The sequence below is a fragment of the Crocodylus porosus genome, unplaced genomic scaffold (genome assembly GCF_001723895.1).
Source record: "Crocodylus porosus isolate Cpor-Errol unplaced genomic scaffold, CroPor_comp1, whole genome shotgun sequence".
Lineage (NCBI taxonomy): Eukaryota > Metazoa > Chordata > Crocodylia > Crocodylidae > Crocodylus > Crocodylus porosus.
The window spans coordinates 98,133,971-98,147,923 of NW_017728947.1; the positions used below are offsets into that span (position 1 = coordinate 98,133,971).

At 44.8% G+C, this 13,953-nt stretch overlaps 1 protein-coding gene across 1 annotated transcript in view; it reads left to right on the forward strand.

The window, feature by feature from the left end:
* The first annotated feature begins 8,076 nt into the window (after positions 1-8,076).
* PPP2R5C (protein phosphatase 2 regulatory subunit B'gamma) overlaps positions 8,077-13,953 on the forward strand; it is a 143,160-nt gene continuing 137,283 nt past the window's right edge. Inside the window, exons 1-2 of the mRNA XM_019552524.1 lie at positions 8,077-8,189; positions 8,800-8,865. Coding sequence (XP_019408069.1) covers positions 8,163-8,189; positions 8,800-8,865 — 93 coding nt within the window. The 5' untranslated portion in view covers positions 8,077-8,162. The remainder of the gene's footprint in view (positions 8,190-8,799; positions 8,866-13,953) is intronic.

Here is a 13,953-nt window from a genome sequence, read left to right on the forward strand (position 1 = left end):
CCCCTGATCATGCGAGTGGCCTCCTCTGGACTCTCTCCATGCTGTCGACATCCCTCTCGAAGTGTGGCGCCCAGAACTGGATGCAGTACTCCAGCTGCGGCCTGACCAGTGCCACATAGAGGGGGAGGATCACCCCTATATTTATATTTATTATTTTTAGTTATATGTTTTTATTTAATATGATGAGAGATTGCTAGGAAAAATTAGGTGCATCTAAATAAACCAACAAATATTTTTTCTTAAATTTGTGCAATGTGCCCAGCTGAAGGAAAGTATAAGGCAGATTTTATTTTAAATGGTGAATTTCTTTAATTCTGCTTCTTCTCACAGCTGGAGAATTCCTACTGTGCTAAATGGCTGTGGAAAATATGCAATGCCTGGTTTCTTTGTTTTCATATATTAAGCATAATATAAGTATTGATGTACTGCCCTCCCACATGACATCAAAGGAAAGATTAATTTTATATTAAATATGTGAGTCTGGTATTCATAAAGGTAATTAGATTCCAGAGTTGAAAGTTCTGCATCTTCCTTTTTATCTTTCTTAAATTAGTAGTAGTGCAGAACTAAATCATAGCATGGAATGAACAAAGATTTCCAATTAATTGCACCTCCTATTGATGTTGTGGGAAGATTTTCTCCGTTGACACTGAAGTGTGGGGGGAGGCAGGGGGCGTTGCTTGATAGATGCTAAGGTGGCCAAAGTCCACAGATGTTCTCATTACACTTTTGGAAGAATTTGAAAAACCTCTCCTGCCTGAATTTATATTTGCATCTCCTAGTCTTCAAGCCTACTATATAGCTGCGTCTTGGCACTATGTTGTACTTCCCTCTCAGGTGTTGGCTTTGTTTGTCTACTTCTGGAATCACAGGTTACTTTGCCTGAGTTTGTGGGAAATATGTTGTAAGCATCTCCTTGATGACCTAATGCTGGTGGTTGTCTTCTCCCCTAATTGACTTTGACTAGCCAGCCACTAGGAAAATGTGAAAGAACCACATGAGCTGAACAGGTAATCTCCTTGCATAAAAGCTCCTTATTGAAATTCATTCTAACGGCCCCTTTTGCTAATATTAAAGATTTTTTCCATTTTCACCCAAATGCCAATGTGGGCTATGAAAGATGAAGACCCTCTTTCCTCAGGCCTTCTTTAAGTGCAACTGGGTGAAGATGAGGAGAGGCTGGCCAGAACTAACAACTTCCTTTTGTGCATACATGTGGGATGTGTTTACAGACCATGACTCCGGTGGTGGATCTTTAGGGATGCAATATTTTGCATCACTGTGTGACAGGGACAGTGTAAAAGGTAGGTTTAGCAGGATGTGGGGGGCATCCTGCCTTGTCATATATTGCTTTTGGCTTCTAGGTAGATATTATGGACTAATAGACTGAACATTGAGCTTCTGTCTGAAGTATTTCCTCTAACATTTAAAGGGGAAAATGCTGCTTTGAAATGTGTGTGCAATTAACATGGCCCACTTTCTGTTTTCTACTGAAAAATAAAGATAAAGTATTAATTATCTGGCATGACAAGATGCTGGATGGCAATGGCCTTACAAAAGTTATAGGATCTCATATTGAAATAAACACCTATTCATTTAATCAGTATATAAAGGTGCTGCTACATGCATGTTCATCTATAGTACATATATAGCTGGAGCTCTTAACCCCAGTACTTGTTTGAAAGTGAGTGTAAATTATAGCATGTGATTTTTGAACAATTTCTACCCTAAATTTCTTGTAATATGTCAAAAATTATGCCCAGATGCCATGATGATGATAACGCAGAGTACAGGAAATGGGAAGAAATGTCTTCTCCTCTGAAGCATGATGGTGCTAAAAAGTATGTTCATAAAAGGACTTGGTGCCTAATACGTCCAGAAGTTAGATCCTCAAAACCTCTGTTCCACTGCTACTTTACTCTGGAGTGAGGGAACACCCTAATGTGCCCAGAACTGTGTGAGCCCTGACAGTGTGAAGAAGTTGGGTGCTGAATCTCTCTACCTATATTATCTGCAGGCCTGGATATGTTTTCAGATTGGGCCTTGCACAAAATACAGTTACTGCATTAGGAAGAATACTTATCAGGGATGCAAGGAGAACCATTTTCAAAATTTCTTCTGCATCTCCCACCTTCAGGCTAAAGAGTATCCTGGAGTGCGGCTCCCTAAATCTTTCCCTTGAAGCTGTTCTGCATTAAAGGACTATTTGCATATGTATTGGTTGAGAGAGAGTGAGCTGACCAGAGCCTAAATATTGCCTCACCCTTGCAAGAGTCCTAACCATTCTCAGACATCAAAGTTTGCCCATGCATTGTATAGGAAGCCGAGCTCCCAGATTCAAGACCGCAGCTTTCACTAGACAAGGCACCAAAGTATTTTTTTAACTTTACAGAAAAATACACTGATTTATTAAACAGGCAGGAGTTGCCTAGGAGGTCAGCCTGAATATCATTACAGAAGGTTATATGGTGGTCCAAAAACTAGTATAGATATGTCCATGGGCAACAAATAATTATAATATGAAATATCAACCCAGTGGCTGGCTAACATAAAACAGTAAACCATTATCAAAGTAATTTGGGTATTTCAACAAAGTATTTCAATAGGGCTCAATTTTCTACAGCAACATGCAGTTCAGTTGTGAGTAATGAACTTATGTCCAACCTTATGCTGTGAACCACCTATGTGTACCTTGCTAGAAAGGGACAGCTGGTAAGTTTAACAGCTAGCGTAAAATATTCTGGTGCTAAAATATTATCTTTTAAACCTTCCTTCTCAGATCCTTGTGACAAGATATTTAACAGAATTACTGGAATCTGACATGACCATACTGTGAGCACGTCTGCTATGGCCTCAAACTTGCAACCTCTAGGCTGCTAACTATGTACCTTAGTACCTGCACCACACCCCCCACTTGGCCCTTTGAACATCTTATCAATGCTGCTCCCACATCATGTCATCTGTTTTAATAATCTCATCTTGAATAACTGATAACACTCAGTCAACAGACTTAAAAACACTGTTCAGTGTTTTCCATTAGGTCTAATAACGCACTCTTGCAATTTTAATTGATATTTCATATTTTTAAAACCAGGCAAGGGAAAAAAGGCATAATAAAGGACAGGATTTATCTTCTAGTGTAAGAGAAGTGTATTTTCATTTTTTATTTCATGATGTTTAGCTAAAAGTTTTTAAAATATGCAGTTGCATTTTTGACATAAAAATAAAAACTAAGTCTGCATAAACATTACTTTAATTATTGACCACCCCAAAAGGTAGAAAGGAGGGCAGTGAATGAAGTGTGCAAATGCAGTATTAGTATACATTTATATCATGGGATGTACATGTACATCATGGGAACCTTTGAGTTCAGGAGCATATCTTAGGCAACGTCAATTGTGTTGTTCATTTGTGTTTTGTGGTTAAGTGATCATTCAGAGTATTGGAACACTATACAGGTTTCCCTTGCTTTAAGCTGTACATGCGTTCCTGGAAAAAACCACATAACTTGAATCCTCATAAAAGAAACCCGCCTTACAATGTAACAAACAGGGACATGTTCCAAGACCTCAACTATACTGACCCCCAGACCCATTTCTACCACCCTTACAAGACAACTTTGGTACAGTTCTCACCAACAGCAGATAGTACGCACAAGCACAGGGCACTATCATAATTGGGATGGCAACTACAGAAACACGTGTCACAGACAATGAGCAAAGAGTGCAGATCCACATAGGAGACTATATTTTGGTGTGCATCATTCCCACAATGCACCGCACAGACCTGCTGACTGCAGGCTTCCACTACACTGATAACATAAGAATGAATTTACCTCGCATATAATGAATTCTTGGTATAAAAAGGGTCATTAAATAAGAGCGAATTCACATATACAGAATGCACATAAAGCAAGGGAAACCTGTATTTTGGAATTAGGCCATAGACTCTGAATTAGACTCTAGAAGAGTTCAATTTGTATAGAGCTTAGAATAAATTATTTTACACAAGTGTGTCAGAGATACAGCCCACAGAGCCATTGCAACCAGCTTACAGGGCTAGTAGAGGGGCTGGGACCTGCCACTGAATTTTCAGTGATGGAGCCCCTGATGGGCACATGCATAGCAGCAAGGAGATAAACAATGACCGAATTAAACTTTGCATCACGGCCACCACATCCAGATCCACCCCATGAGAGCAATTGAGTTTAACAACCCTGATTTAACCTTTATAGCACAGCAGACCGTGTCACTTGGAGGAAGATTTACCCAAGATAAAGGGATAAGTAATTGACTGAAAGGGAGTTTGTACTCTGACACCTATCTTAAAAGGTGCAACAATCTTTGGGTGTACAACAGGTTGGGGTAGATGACACAACTCCATGGTATTTGAGGATCATTCCCAAATGCACACAATCTTCTTGGTGAACCAGGATGATTGATTGGATGCCAGGTTCTATCAGAGGCAGGACTGATTGAACCAGGTAGCCAACCTGTGGCACGTGTGCGATGAGTGGCACACAGCAGGGGAAAGGTGGACAGGCAGATGCGACAGGGAGCAGAAAGCAGAGTAGAAGATAAGGTAGGGGAAGGAGATCAGAGGGGCACTTGGGGAAGTTGTGGGGCTAATTTATGTCATGCCTGTCAAAAAAGGTTGGCCGCCAATGGATTAAAGTTTTCATTCTGGACTTCTTCAGGCAGAATTTGGCAACTTCAAGCAAGCCTGAGGGGAGGTTCTCTTGGCCCAGGGATGCTCAACTTGCCACCCATGAGCCAGATCCAGCCCGATGGACCATGCCATCAGGCCCACAGGTCCAAAAATTTGGTGGCAGAGGAATGTTGGCAGCAACTGCTCCCCTGTTCCCAAATTTTTGGACCTAAAAGGAGATCCACAGGCTGGATAGCATGCTAGATTGATGCACAGGGGCTGGCTGGAGGCAGTGCAGAACCTGATCTGGTGGGGCCAACTGTGAGGCCCTGAGTTGGCAGCCTTTGGGCCAAGGGATGCAGCATGGTACTGAGAGTGACAGCACCCCAATACATTAGCATGGAGTTGATGGAGGTGGTGGTGGGGCCAATCCCATGGTTCAGGGCCTGATTCAGCTGGCAGCATAGCATTGAGGGACTCAGTGAGGTGCCCAATCTTGGCATGCAGAGCCCAACTAGGCCCATGAAATGGCCCTATGCCACTCATCTGGCCTGTGGCACCATAAAGCTGAGCGCCACTGTCCTGGGTTGTAACAGAGCCTAAATGCAGATGTGGAGAAGTTCTTTGTTTCAACCTGCCTGTTTCAGCTTGTTTTCTGCCACTGAAGGTTGAGTCTTTGACTTGCCATTTGTGCCTGACATGGGGTGTCAGAAAACTAAGGTATGTATAGACAATGGGGAGAAAGGAGCGAGGGTTGATGGTTAAGGCTCATGTAGAATGATGATTCACCAGGTCCTCCAGTCCTTGTCTCGTAGTGGAAGCTGCTGTCATTCAACAGCACTTTAAGGTTTGAATCCATTTAGCCTATTAGATCACACCAGAATTCCACTTAAACAAGTGCAATGTCTGGGAACAGGAAAGCTCTAAGAAAAGGCAATTTTTACAAACCCAGGACTGGCTAAGAAGGATTGAATGAGTAAACTTTCTTCTCTTGCTGGCATGCTGAACATTCCTGTCCATAGCCTGCTCTTAAAGAATTTCAGTTATATCCAACATAGCTGGATAAATAAATATTTAAATACTCTAAATGTTCTGTAAGTTCAGAGTGTTGAATCCCCACCATCTACATCAGGGGTCCCAAATTCACCACCCCCCAAGGCTGGATGAAGACTGCAGGGCTCCTTGTGGTCCAGATCAACACAATGGTAACGTTACTTGCCACTGACATGTTGCCAACGTAGCTCTGTCGTCCAGATTTTGTTTGTAAGCCCTGCAGCCAAATTCCCAGCCTCTCTACTGGCTCCATGAGCCAGATGTGTCCCACAGTCCCTAAGCGTGACATCATCAAAACACTGGCTGTGATGCATGCAGCACTTAGGAAGTATTCAAGAGCTTGATCAGAGAGAATGTACAACACTTAACTACAGAAACATCCCACTCAGTCTAAATCATCCTGGTTGCTGGAAACATTGAGGTAGCATTGGACACATTCAGAGGCTAACATGGCTGCGAGCATAGTCATATTCACATTACTTCATCTGATTTGCAGAGTCGGTCCCATGGTGGTAACACAATTATTGGCCACATAGTGATGTAATGGTACAATAAAAAATAATTTAATTTTAGCTTGCTGGGGAATGTAAATTATTTGTTTTGTTCTCACAGTTTGGAAGTCACCGAATAGAGGACATAGAATTCTCTCTCCTAAAATAACTTCTAAAAACCTCAGCCAACTAATTATATACTATTCTACAGGCCTTGGAAGAGCCAATTGTTATTGTTGGTGAATGAGAAACTTTCCTTATCAAGTACAGCGAGATGGATTTTCATGAAAGTTTCTACCATGTGGTCACACACACACAAAACCCTCAAACTTGACAAACATTAATGGATACAGTCCAGTCCTTCTGCATCAATATTTGCCATGATTTATTGAGTCTGGTTTAGTCAGCCTAGCTTATTCAGTCCTTCTGCATCTATATTCACCCTGGTTTAATGCCCCAGGAACAGCACTACATTTTCACTGCACTACTTCTCAGGACTTGATGGCTATCAGCGAAACTATCAGTTAATTCTGTTCCATTGCTGGAGGAGAGCTCAGTAACAGCAAACACACTGGACTGCTGCAGGGAAGAGGACTAAAAAAAGAAATGTTAGTGGAAGTAGGACTGGAAGAGATACGTTAGTCACTGAGTCCAACCCCCTGCTACATAATCCCCTTCTTAAGTGGATCAAGCTCCCTCATAAAATGTTTTACCCCATTACTCCTATTCAGAGGCTAGTTTAGACACCATGTACTAAAGTTATTCATGGGCAGACAGGGGGTCTTTGGGTAATAAAGGTTTTTTTCCAACTATTCTTTTAAGGAACATTTGGATGCCTATCTGCTGGGATCTTTTGACCTTAGCTGACTTCCTGCCCTCTGAGCAGGGGGCTGGACCCGATGATCTTATGAGGTCCCTTCCAGCCCTAATGTCTATGAAATCTATTGGATTTACTACCTTGGCTGCCTTTGTCCTTAGACGGACAGAGCTACAGCCTACACTCCTGACAGTCATTAAGAGGCACAGCAGTAGAGAGAACATCCTGCCCCCCACTGAAATCCTAACAGGGACTGGGAGTTTGGGGAAAGGATGAGGCTGAAGCCAGTTCCTTAGTCCCAGTTCCTTGTTCCCAACTCATTGCAGACGCAATTAAAGGCAGTCAGCGATGAACTGGACAAGCGAAAGTGTTCGAACATCAGAAGAAATAATCCCAGCCGGATCTCAACTCTATATTCAGGGCTAGTACTTGATACACGACACGATTTCACATTTGTGTTAGTAAATATACTAATAAAAAACTTATTAGTCAATATACTCGTAACAAAAAAAAACCTCTTCGGCTCATCGCGACCGGTCTTTCACGGCGCTCAAGATCAGCGTTGAAAAAGGAACCGCGAATGAACCGGGAATCAGAAACCGACAACTTCAGCCGCCCCCGCCCGGGGAAAGGACGGACAGCAGCACAGCCTCTCCCCGCGCCGGAAGCGCGGAGCAGGGCCGGACCCCTCGCGGCACCGGAGCCCGAGCCCGAGCCCGAGCCGGGCCGGGCCGGGCCAGGCGCGGAGCAGCAGCCTCTGCCGCCGCCCTAGTCGCTAACCACCCCCCGCGCGGGGAAGAGCAGCGCTCACTTTCCCATCGGTGCGCGCGCGGGAAGCCGGGGGCGGCCGACTGCAACCCCACCCCCCAGGCAAGGGGTGGGGCGGGACAAGCCCGCCCCGCCGCCAGCTCCGGAGTGTGACGTTACAGCAGAGGCCCCGCCCCCGGTGACGGGAAAGGGGGAACGTTAGCGCCACGTGACGAGCAACAGCCAATGGCGAGGTGGCGTGCCGGCCCTGCCGGGCGCAAGGGAGGGTTGTGGGAGGGAGGGGGAAGAGGCCGCGGCCGCCGCCGGGAGCCGGAGAGGGGGGAGCGGCAGTGCGGAGCGGGGACCCCGGAGGCCGCGCCGTTGCGGCCTGGCGCCGACGGACGGCCATGCCGAATAAAAACAAGAAGGAGAAAGTGAGGGGGGGCAGCGCGGAGCGGACCCGTGGCGGGGAGGGGGCGCGGGCCCCCGTTGGGAGGGGCGAGGAGCTGCCTACGGAAGCTGGCGAGGGACCCGGGGGGGCGTCCCGCGACCGGCGCTGGGGGGGAGGCGGGGCCTAGTCCCGGGGATGCTGGCAGGGAGCTCCTTGCCTCAGTTTCCCCTCGGGGGGTGGTGTCCAAGAAAGGGCCGGGGCGAGCACAACCCCGTTCGGTAGCAGCCGGGCCACCTCCACCCGCCTCGGGCCTTTATTTCTAATGTCAAAATCAGCCCCCACCCCCGAGTCTGGCTGCAGCGGGCCTCAGTTTCCCCAGGGTTTGTGGCCCTGGGTACAGGGGTGCTCCCAGGGCAAGGAGGTGACTTGGACACAACCAACCTCTTCCTCCTCCCTTCAGGCCTGCCCTGAGGTAAATGGGTCTGGCCAGTTCCATCCCTGGTCTGGTGCAAGCAACTTGCCCTAGTTGCCCCAGCTTCGTGGGTGAAGCTGGTGCAGCCCGAGGGGGGTGGGGTGGGAACTTGTCTCTTTCCGCCAAGATGAGAAATGGGGCAGAAGCCAGAAGCACTGTGACGAGCCTTCTTTGTTTGCAGGAGCCTGTGAAATCGGGGAAGAGCGGGAAAAGCGGCAAAGATGGGCAGGATAACCAAGAGCACGAGGTAAATGTCGTGAAGGCGTGTCGTCTTTCCAAATGTGAAGCAGTCTTCCCAGATAATGAACGGAAGGAAGCTGCCTCGTATGGAGCGCGGCTGAGTTCCTGGTGATGGGACGGGGAGGGGACCTGTGAGGAGTTCAGGAAATTATGAAGGTTCTTTTGAGGGAGGAAAAGAAATCTGTTGGAGCTGCTTGCAACTCATGGGAAATACTCTCAAGGTGTTTCTTGAATTAAAATAGACTGGGTGGACTTTGTGGCTTGCTTTGTGCTTTCAAGAACCCATTGCTTTTCTTCTTGTGCTTTTGTCTGCCTTCATCAGCTATTCGGGGCATAACTCCTATCCTTGCCTTAGCCTTCTAGTCAGGTAATGGGCTTGCTTTTTTTTTTTTTTAAAGCTGCCTACTCAGATTTTTCAACTGTTAGTTTATCTTCTTCCACAGTTTCCAAAAGCTAGCATCTAGTTCAAGAGAGCCCATCAGTAGCCTGTTTCAAGCTGGACTTGAATGTTTCTTGTTCACAGCATCCACCTCCTTGTATCTAATGATTTTGCTTTTTATAACCATCTACTGAAGTGTTCCACTTCTGACTGACAATTCTGCTATTGCTGCTGCTTTGTTCCTTTTATCATCTTGCTGCCTCACTCTCAGCTCTACCCATCAGCTAGGTATGATGGTTTCAAAGGGGTTGATTAAATTGTTACACTCCTTCCCACAGAACCTGAAAACGTCCCATTAATAGGATCTCTCTGTTTTGGAAATTCCAAACCCTGTAATGTTTTAGTGAGTTAAGAATTCTTTAAAATACATTCACACTAACCAGAACATATACTTTCACTGAAAACCCCATGTCCTCCATGTTTGATGGGTGTGTTTGTTATGTCTTTGCTCAAAACATTTCTTTGCTGCATTATGATGTAAACAAACTGTTTGCATTTTTATCCTGCAGGCGAGTGCTGTATTTGTAGGGAGCTTCACTGAGATTTTATTTGTGTTGCAGATAGAAATATTTTATAACGTGCATCTTACCAGTATTAGTTTATTCATAGCAAGCCATTAAGTAACCAAATCATGAATGCCCACTGATGAATTTGCATTAAGTCTTGAAATTTAGTCCAGGGAAATAAGCTTTAACGGTAGCTGAAGTTTCTCAATATGAAATAAAATTTGCAACAGTTTGCAGTAATTTAATTTAATGAATACTCATGATCTCCCCTGCCTGAGTTGTCTAGCTTCAACTTAATTGTATGACATTTAAAGAAACACTTTTTTATTAGGGTTGCACTTCATTAGCAATTATGACAAAAATAGGTTTTTAAAATCAGTGTCTTCATAGTGTATAACTGGGCTAGTTTATCCAAGTTACCCTTATAGAAGAGATTTCTAGGAACTTTTTAATTGACACTTGTTGCTGAGATCAGCTTTAATTTTTTTTCCCCAATTACTTTTAGCAAACTGTAACAAGTCCTCCAATTTTAAGTAACAGGTGAGAGTTTCAAATACTGAATAGCTTGCATGTGTGGTTTGTTGTGATTTCTTACTGGATTTGCTAATCAAATTTCTGGGTTATTTCTATATGTGAAGTTTCCTGCCAGGCAAACCTTGCTGAGGAAGAGCATGCTATTCTGCTTCAGCATGTAGCTTTTTGTAAAGTAATATGTGGAAGAGCAACCCAGACACCATCTATTTAGGTCCCCGAGGATGCTTTGTGGTACAGGATGGGGAGAGTGTGATGGGAAAGGAACTGGAATACTGAAAAGGATGTAGTCTGAAAATGTGATGTGCTTTAGCATCTCCAGCCAGCATGGTCTGACCAAAACATCTTGAAGACATGAACACTTTAATGTATCAACAACGTTATTGGCAGAATAATTTGTATTATAGTATGATATAAACTTAATGTTTTTAGAATAAATGATTAATATAGCAGATTGTAAACAAAGTGTATGTACATGCAGAGAACATAGCTTACTGATCAAAATATTGAAGACCTGGGGGTTTCATGAGGTTATATTGATGATGTACAGCTTTGTTCTGGATTCTAGTGAAGTTCGATGTTTTTGGGAAAAAAAAAAAATAGATGCATGTAAATTTTGTTCAGGAAAAGCAATCTTTAAAATACAGCCTACTTTTGTATCTACCTCTGCCTAATAGATATTTGGGGTGTTTTTAAATCCTTCTGTAGGCTCTGATCAGGTCTGGAAATGTACTGGCATATGCTGTGGGCTCCCCCCCCCCCCCCAAGTGAATGCAATGCATGTGAAAAGTGCCAGATTGCAGGGACTAGAGACTGTCCTCTATTCAAAGAACAGGGACAACACAAGCTGCAGCATCCCACAAATTTATTATTTATAGATATTTCTATAGCACTTATCTGAATGCATGATACTTTGGACATCTATAGTATCTTTCATCTATAGACCTCAAGTTGCTTTATTGGAATGCATTATTATTTTCAGTTTATAGTTGAGAAAACAGGTGTTAGCATGAAGAAATTGCTTTTTTTCTGTGTAGTTAGTTGCTGCCTAAAACACGGCTTCAACTTTGTTAATGTTTTGCCCAACTCATTACATAGCAGTGCCCCTCAAATATATTTCAGCCCTGATACAGGATCGCTTCTGCGGTATGGTGGTGTGTCAGTTTGCAAGTCCATTCACCTGATCTCCATGTTGAGACAAACTTAATGACTTCTTTGTTGTAGTTATTTACCAAACTGAAGTAATTGTACTTGGTCCAGCAGTATAACTAGCAGTAAGTGACCTGGAGCACAAGCCCCACATGCTGGCTATGGAGTTGGGGCAGCACTTGTGGGAGGAGGTGAGACTCAGGGCTAGCTTGAGGTTAGGTAAAAGGCAGGGTAGGTTTGCACCTTAAACTAAGTTGCAAATCTACTTCTACTTTCTATCTAGCTTGAGGCAAATGTAAGTAGTTAGCGCTCTCAAGGGTGAGTGCCATTACTCCATGCCTCATTCAGTATACAGTAAGGAGATTACATTAACCCCCTGGTAGCTTGCTATGGTAACCTTCCCCCCTTCCTGCCCTTCAGAGCAAAGTGTCTCTCAGGGCTCTTGGGGCTTGGGTCCAGGTGCAAGCAGACCTGATTTATGCCTCTGCTTAGGCTACTAAGCAGCTGATGGTAACTATGCATAACCTTTATTGACTGTAGTTGAAGTAAAATCAGTTGCCAAAGTTCTTGACCCTTTTTACTTTAGAAAGACTGTGGATTGTCTAGTCTTTCTTCCTTTTGGATATGCTGAAGGTTAGTTATAAAACGTGAATGTTCTAAGCTGTGGTAGTTAAATGTTGTGGGGCTGAATATATTTTCTTCTTACACTGTTTATTAGATTTTGATATCTAGCCCAAAGCAAAAATGTTAAGCAGTTTGAATAAAAATCATTTACCTTATCATAGTATTAAATGCAAAAGCTTATTTAAAGAGCTTTGAGTTAAGAATATATCATCATTAATTGTGGGGAAAGTAATTTTTGAATCTAAGTCATGCCTGAAATCCAAAAGTGAAGATTCAGTATCAGGACACTGACATTTCCTAAGTGGTGCTAAATAACTCCTGTCATCAGTAACGTAGTAGAAAAGTACTGTAGAGTCTAGGCCCCTCATTTTGTATTAGGGTTGATAGATGGTATGTTTTTTGTTTTTTAAACTGAAAGTTCAACATTTAAAATTTCAAAGATGTTAGGACTTGAAGGGACCTCACAAGATTATTGGGTCCAGTCCCCTGCCCAAAGGGTAGGAAGTCAGCTGGGGCCAGATGACCCTAGCAAGATAAGCATCCAGGTATTTCTTGAAATTATCCAGAGTAGGTGCTTGCACCACTTCTGGGGAGAGTCTATTCCAGACTCTGGAGACTCAGATGGTAAAGACGTTTTTCATTATGTCCAATCTAAAATTGTCTTCCAACAGTTTGTGTCCATTAGACCTTGTCTTCCCTTGGGGTGTCCTCGTGAACAGACATTCTCCCAGTTTCTGATGCACGCTCCTTATGTACTTATTAGCGGATTGCCCGTTAAAAATGGCGGATGGATTTCAAGTAATGCCAGTGCTCACAGTAGCAGGGTAATTGTTTTCTCACAGTAGCTGGGAGCCTGGTTCCTGCTTTTCCTCAGCTGATCCCTCCCTCTGCCCTTCCCACTGTGCTGAGTTCCCAGTGCTCTTAAAGAGCATTGCAGACACAGACAGACAGATGGACTAAGCCTTTATGTGGGGTGCTGGGTGGTGGTGCTCTGTTGTGTCCCCCCACCCCCCTCCCTGGTCATTCATGATAGGCAATTTGCTATCATGAATGACCAGGGAGGGTGGGGGGGGACACAACGGAGCACTGCCACCCAGCACCCCATGGTGCTGCCGCACTGGCCCCATGCTCCCCTCTCCACTTGCTGCATCTGACCCCATGGGCCCCACACCACTCCCACTGCAGCTTGGTGTGTGCCCCCATCCTCTGCTGTTCTACCCTGTGCTGCCGCCGGCTCCCAGGAATGGGGGTGGGGTGGGGAGGAGAGCTTGCATTGCCACTGACACCAGGTGGCACACCTTATGCCCCCGCTCCCTGTCTCTCCTCCCTCCCTCCCCGCCACTTCCCCCTCTCTGCCAGCTGTTGTTGAGGCTGGGTGGTGGCAGTGGTGGGGGGTGGCGCAATGGCAGCGAGGGGTTTTGCCACTGGAACCTTCCCCCCCCGCTACCAAGTTCCCTCTGAGCCTACATTTCTCCAGGCTGAAGAGTCCCATGCCTCTTCAGGCCAGCCAGGATCTGGAACCAGCTTCCAAGGGAAGTGGTGCTGGCTCCTTCCTTAGGGGTCTTTAAAAGGAGGCTCAATAACTACCTAACTGGGGTCGTATGAGCTTAACTTAGTGGGGGTCATATGAGCCCAGTATTCATTCCTGCCCAGGGCAGGGGGTCAGACTTGATGAACTACAAGGGTCTCTGTAGACATGCACCTTTTTATTTTAATAAATCATAGAATCATAGAAGTAGGGTCGGAAGGGACCTTGTAGATCTTCAAGCCCGAGCCCCCCGCCTGGGCGGGAGAAAAAGACTCGACTCAAATATTTGAGTCCAGCCAGGTAGTCATCAGGCCTCTT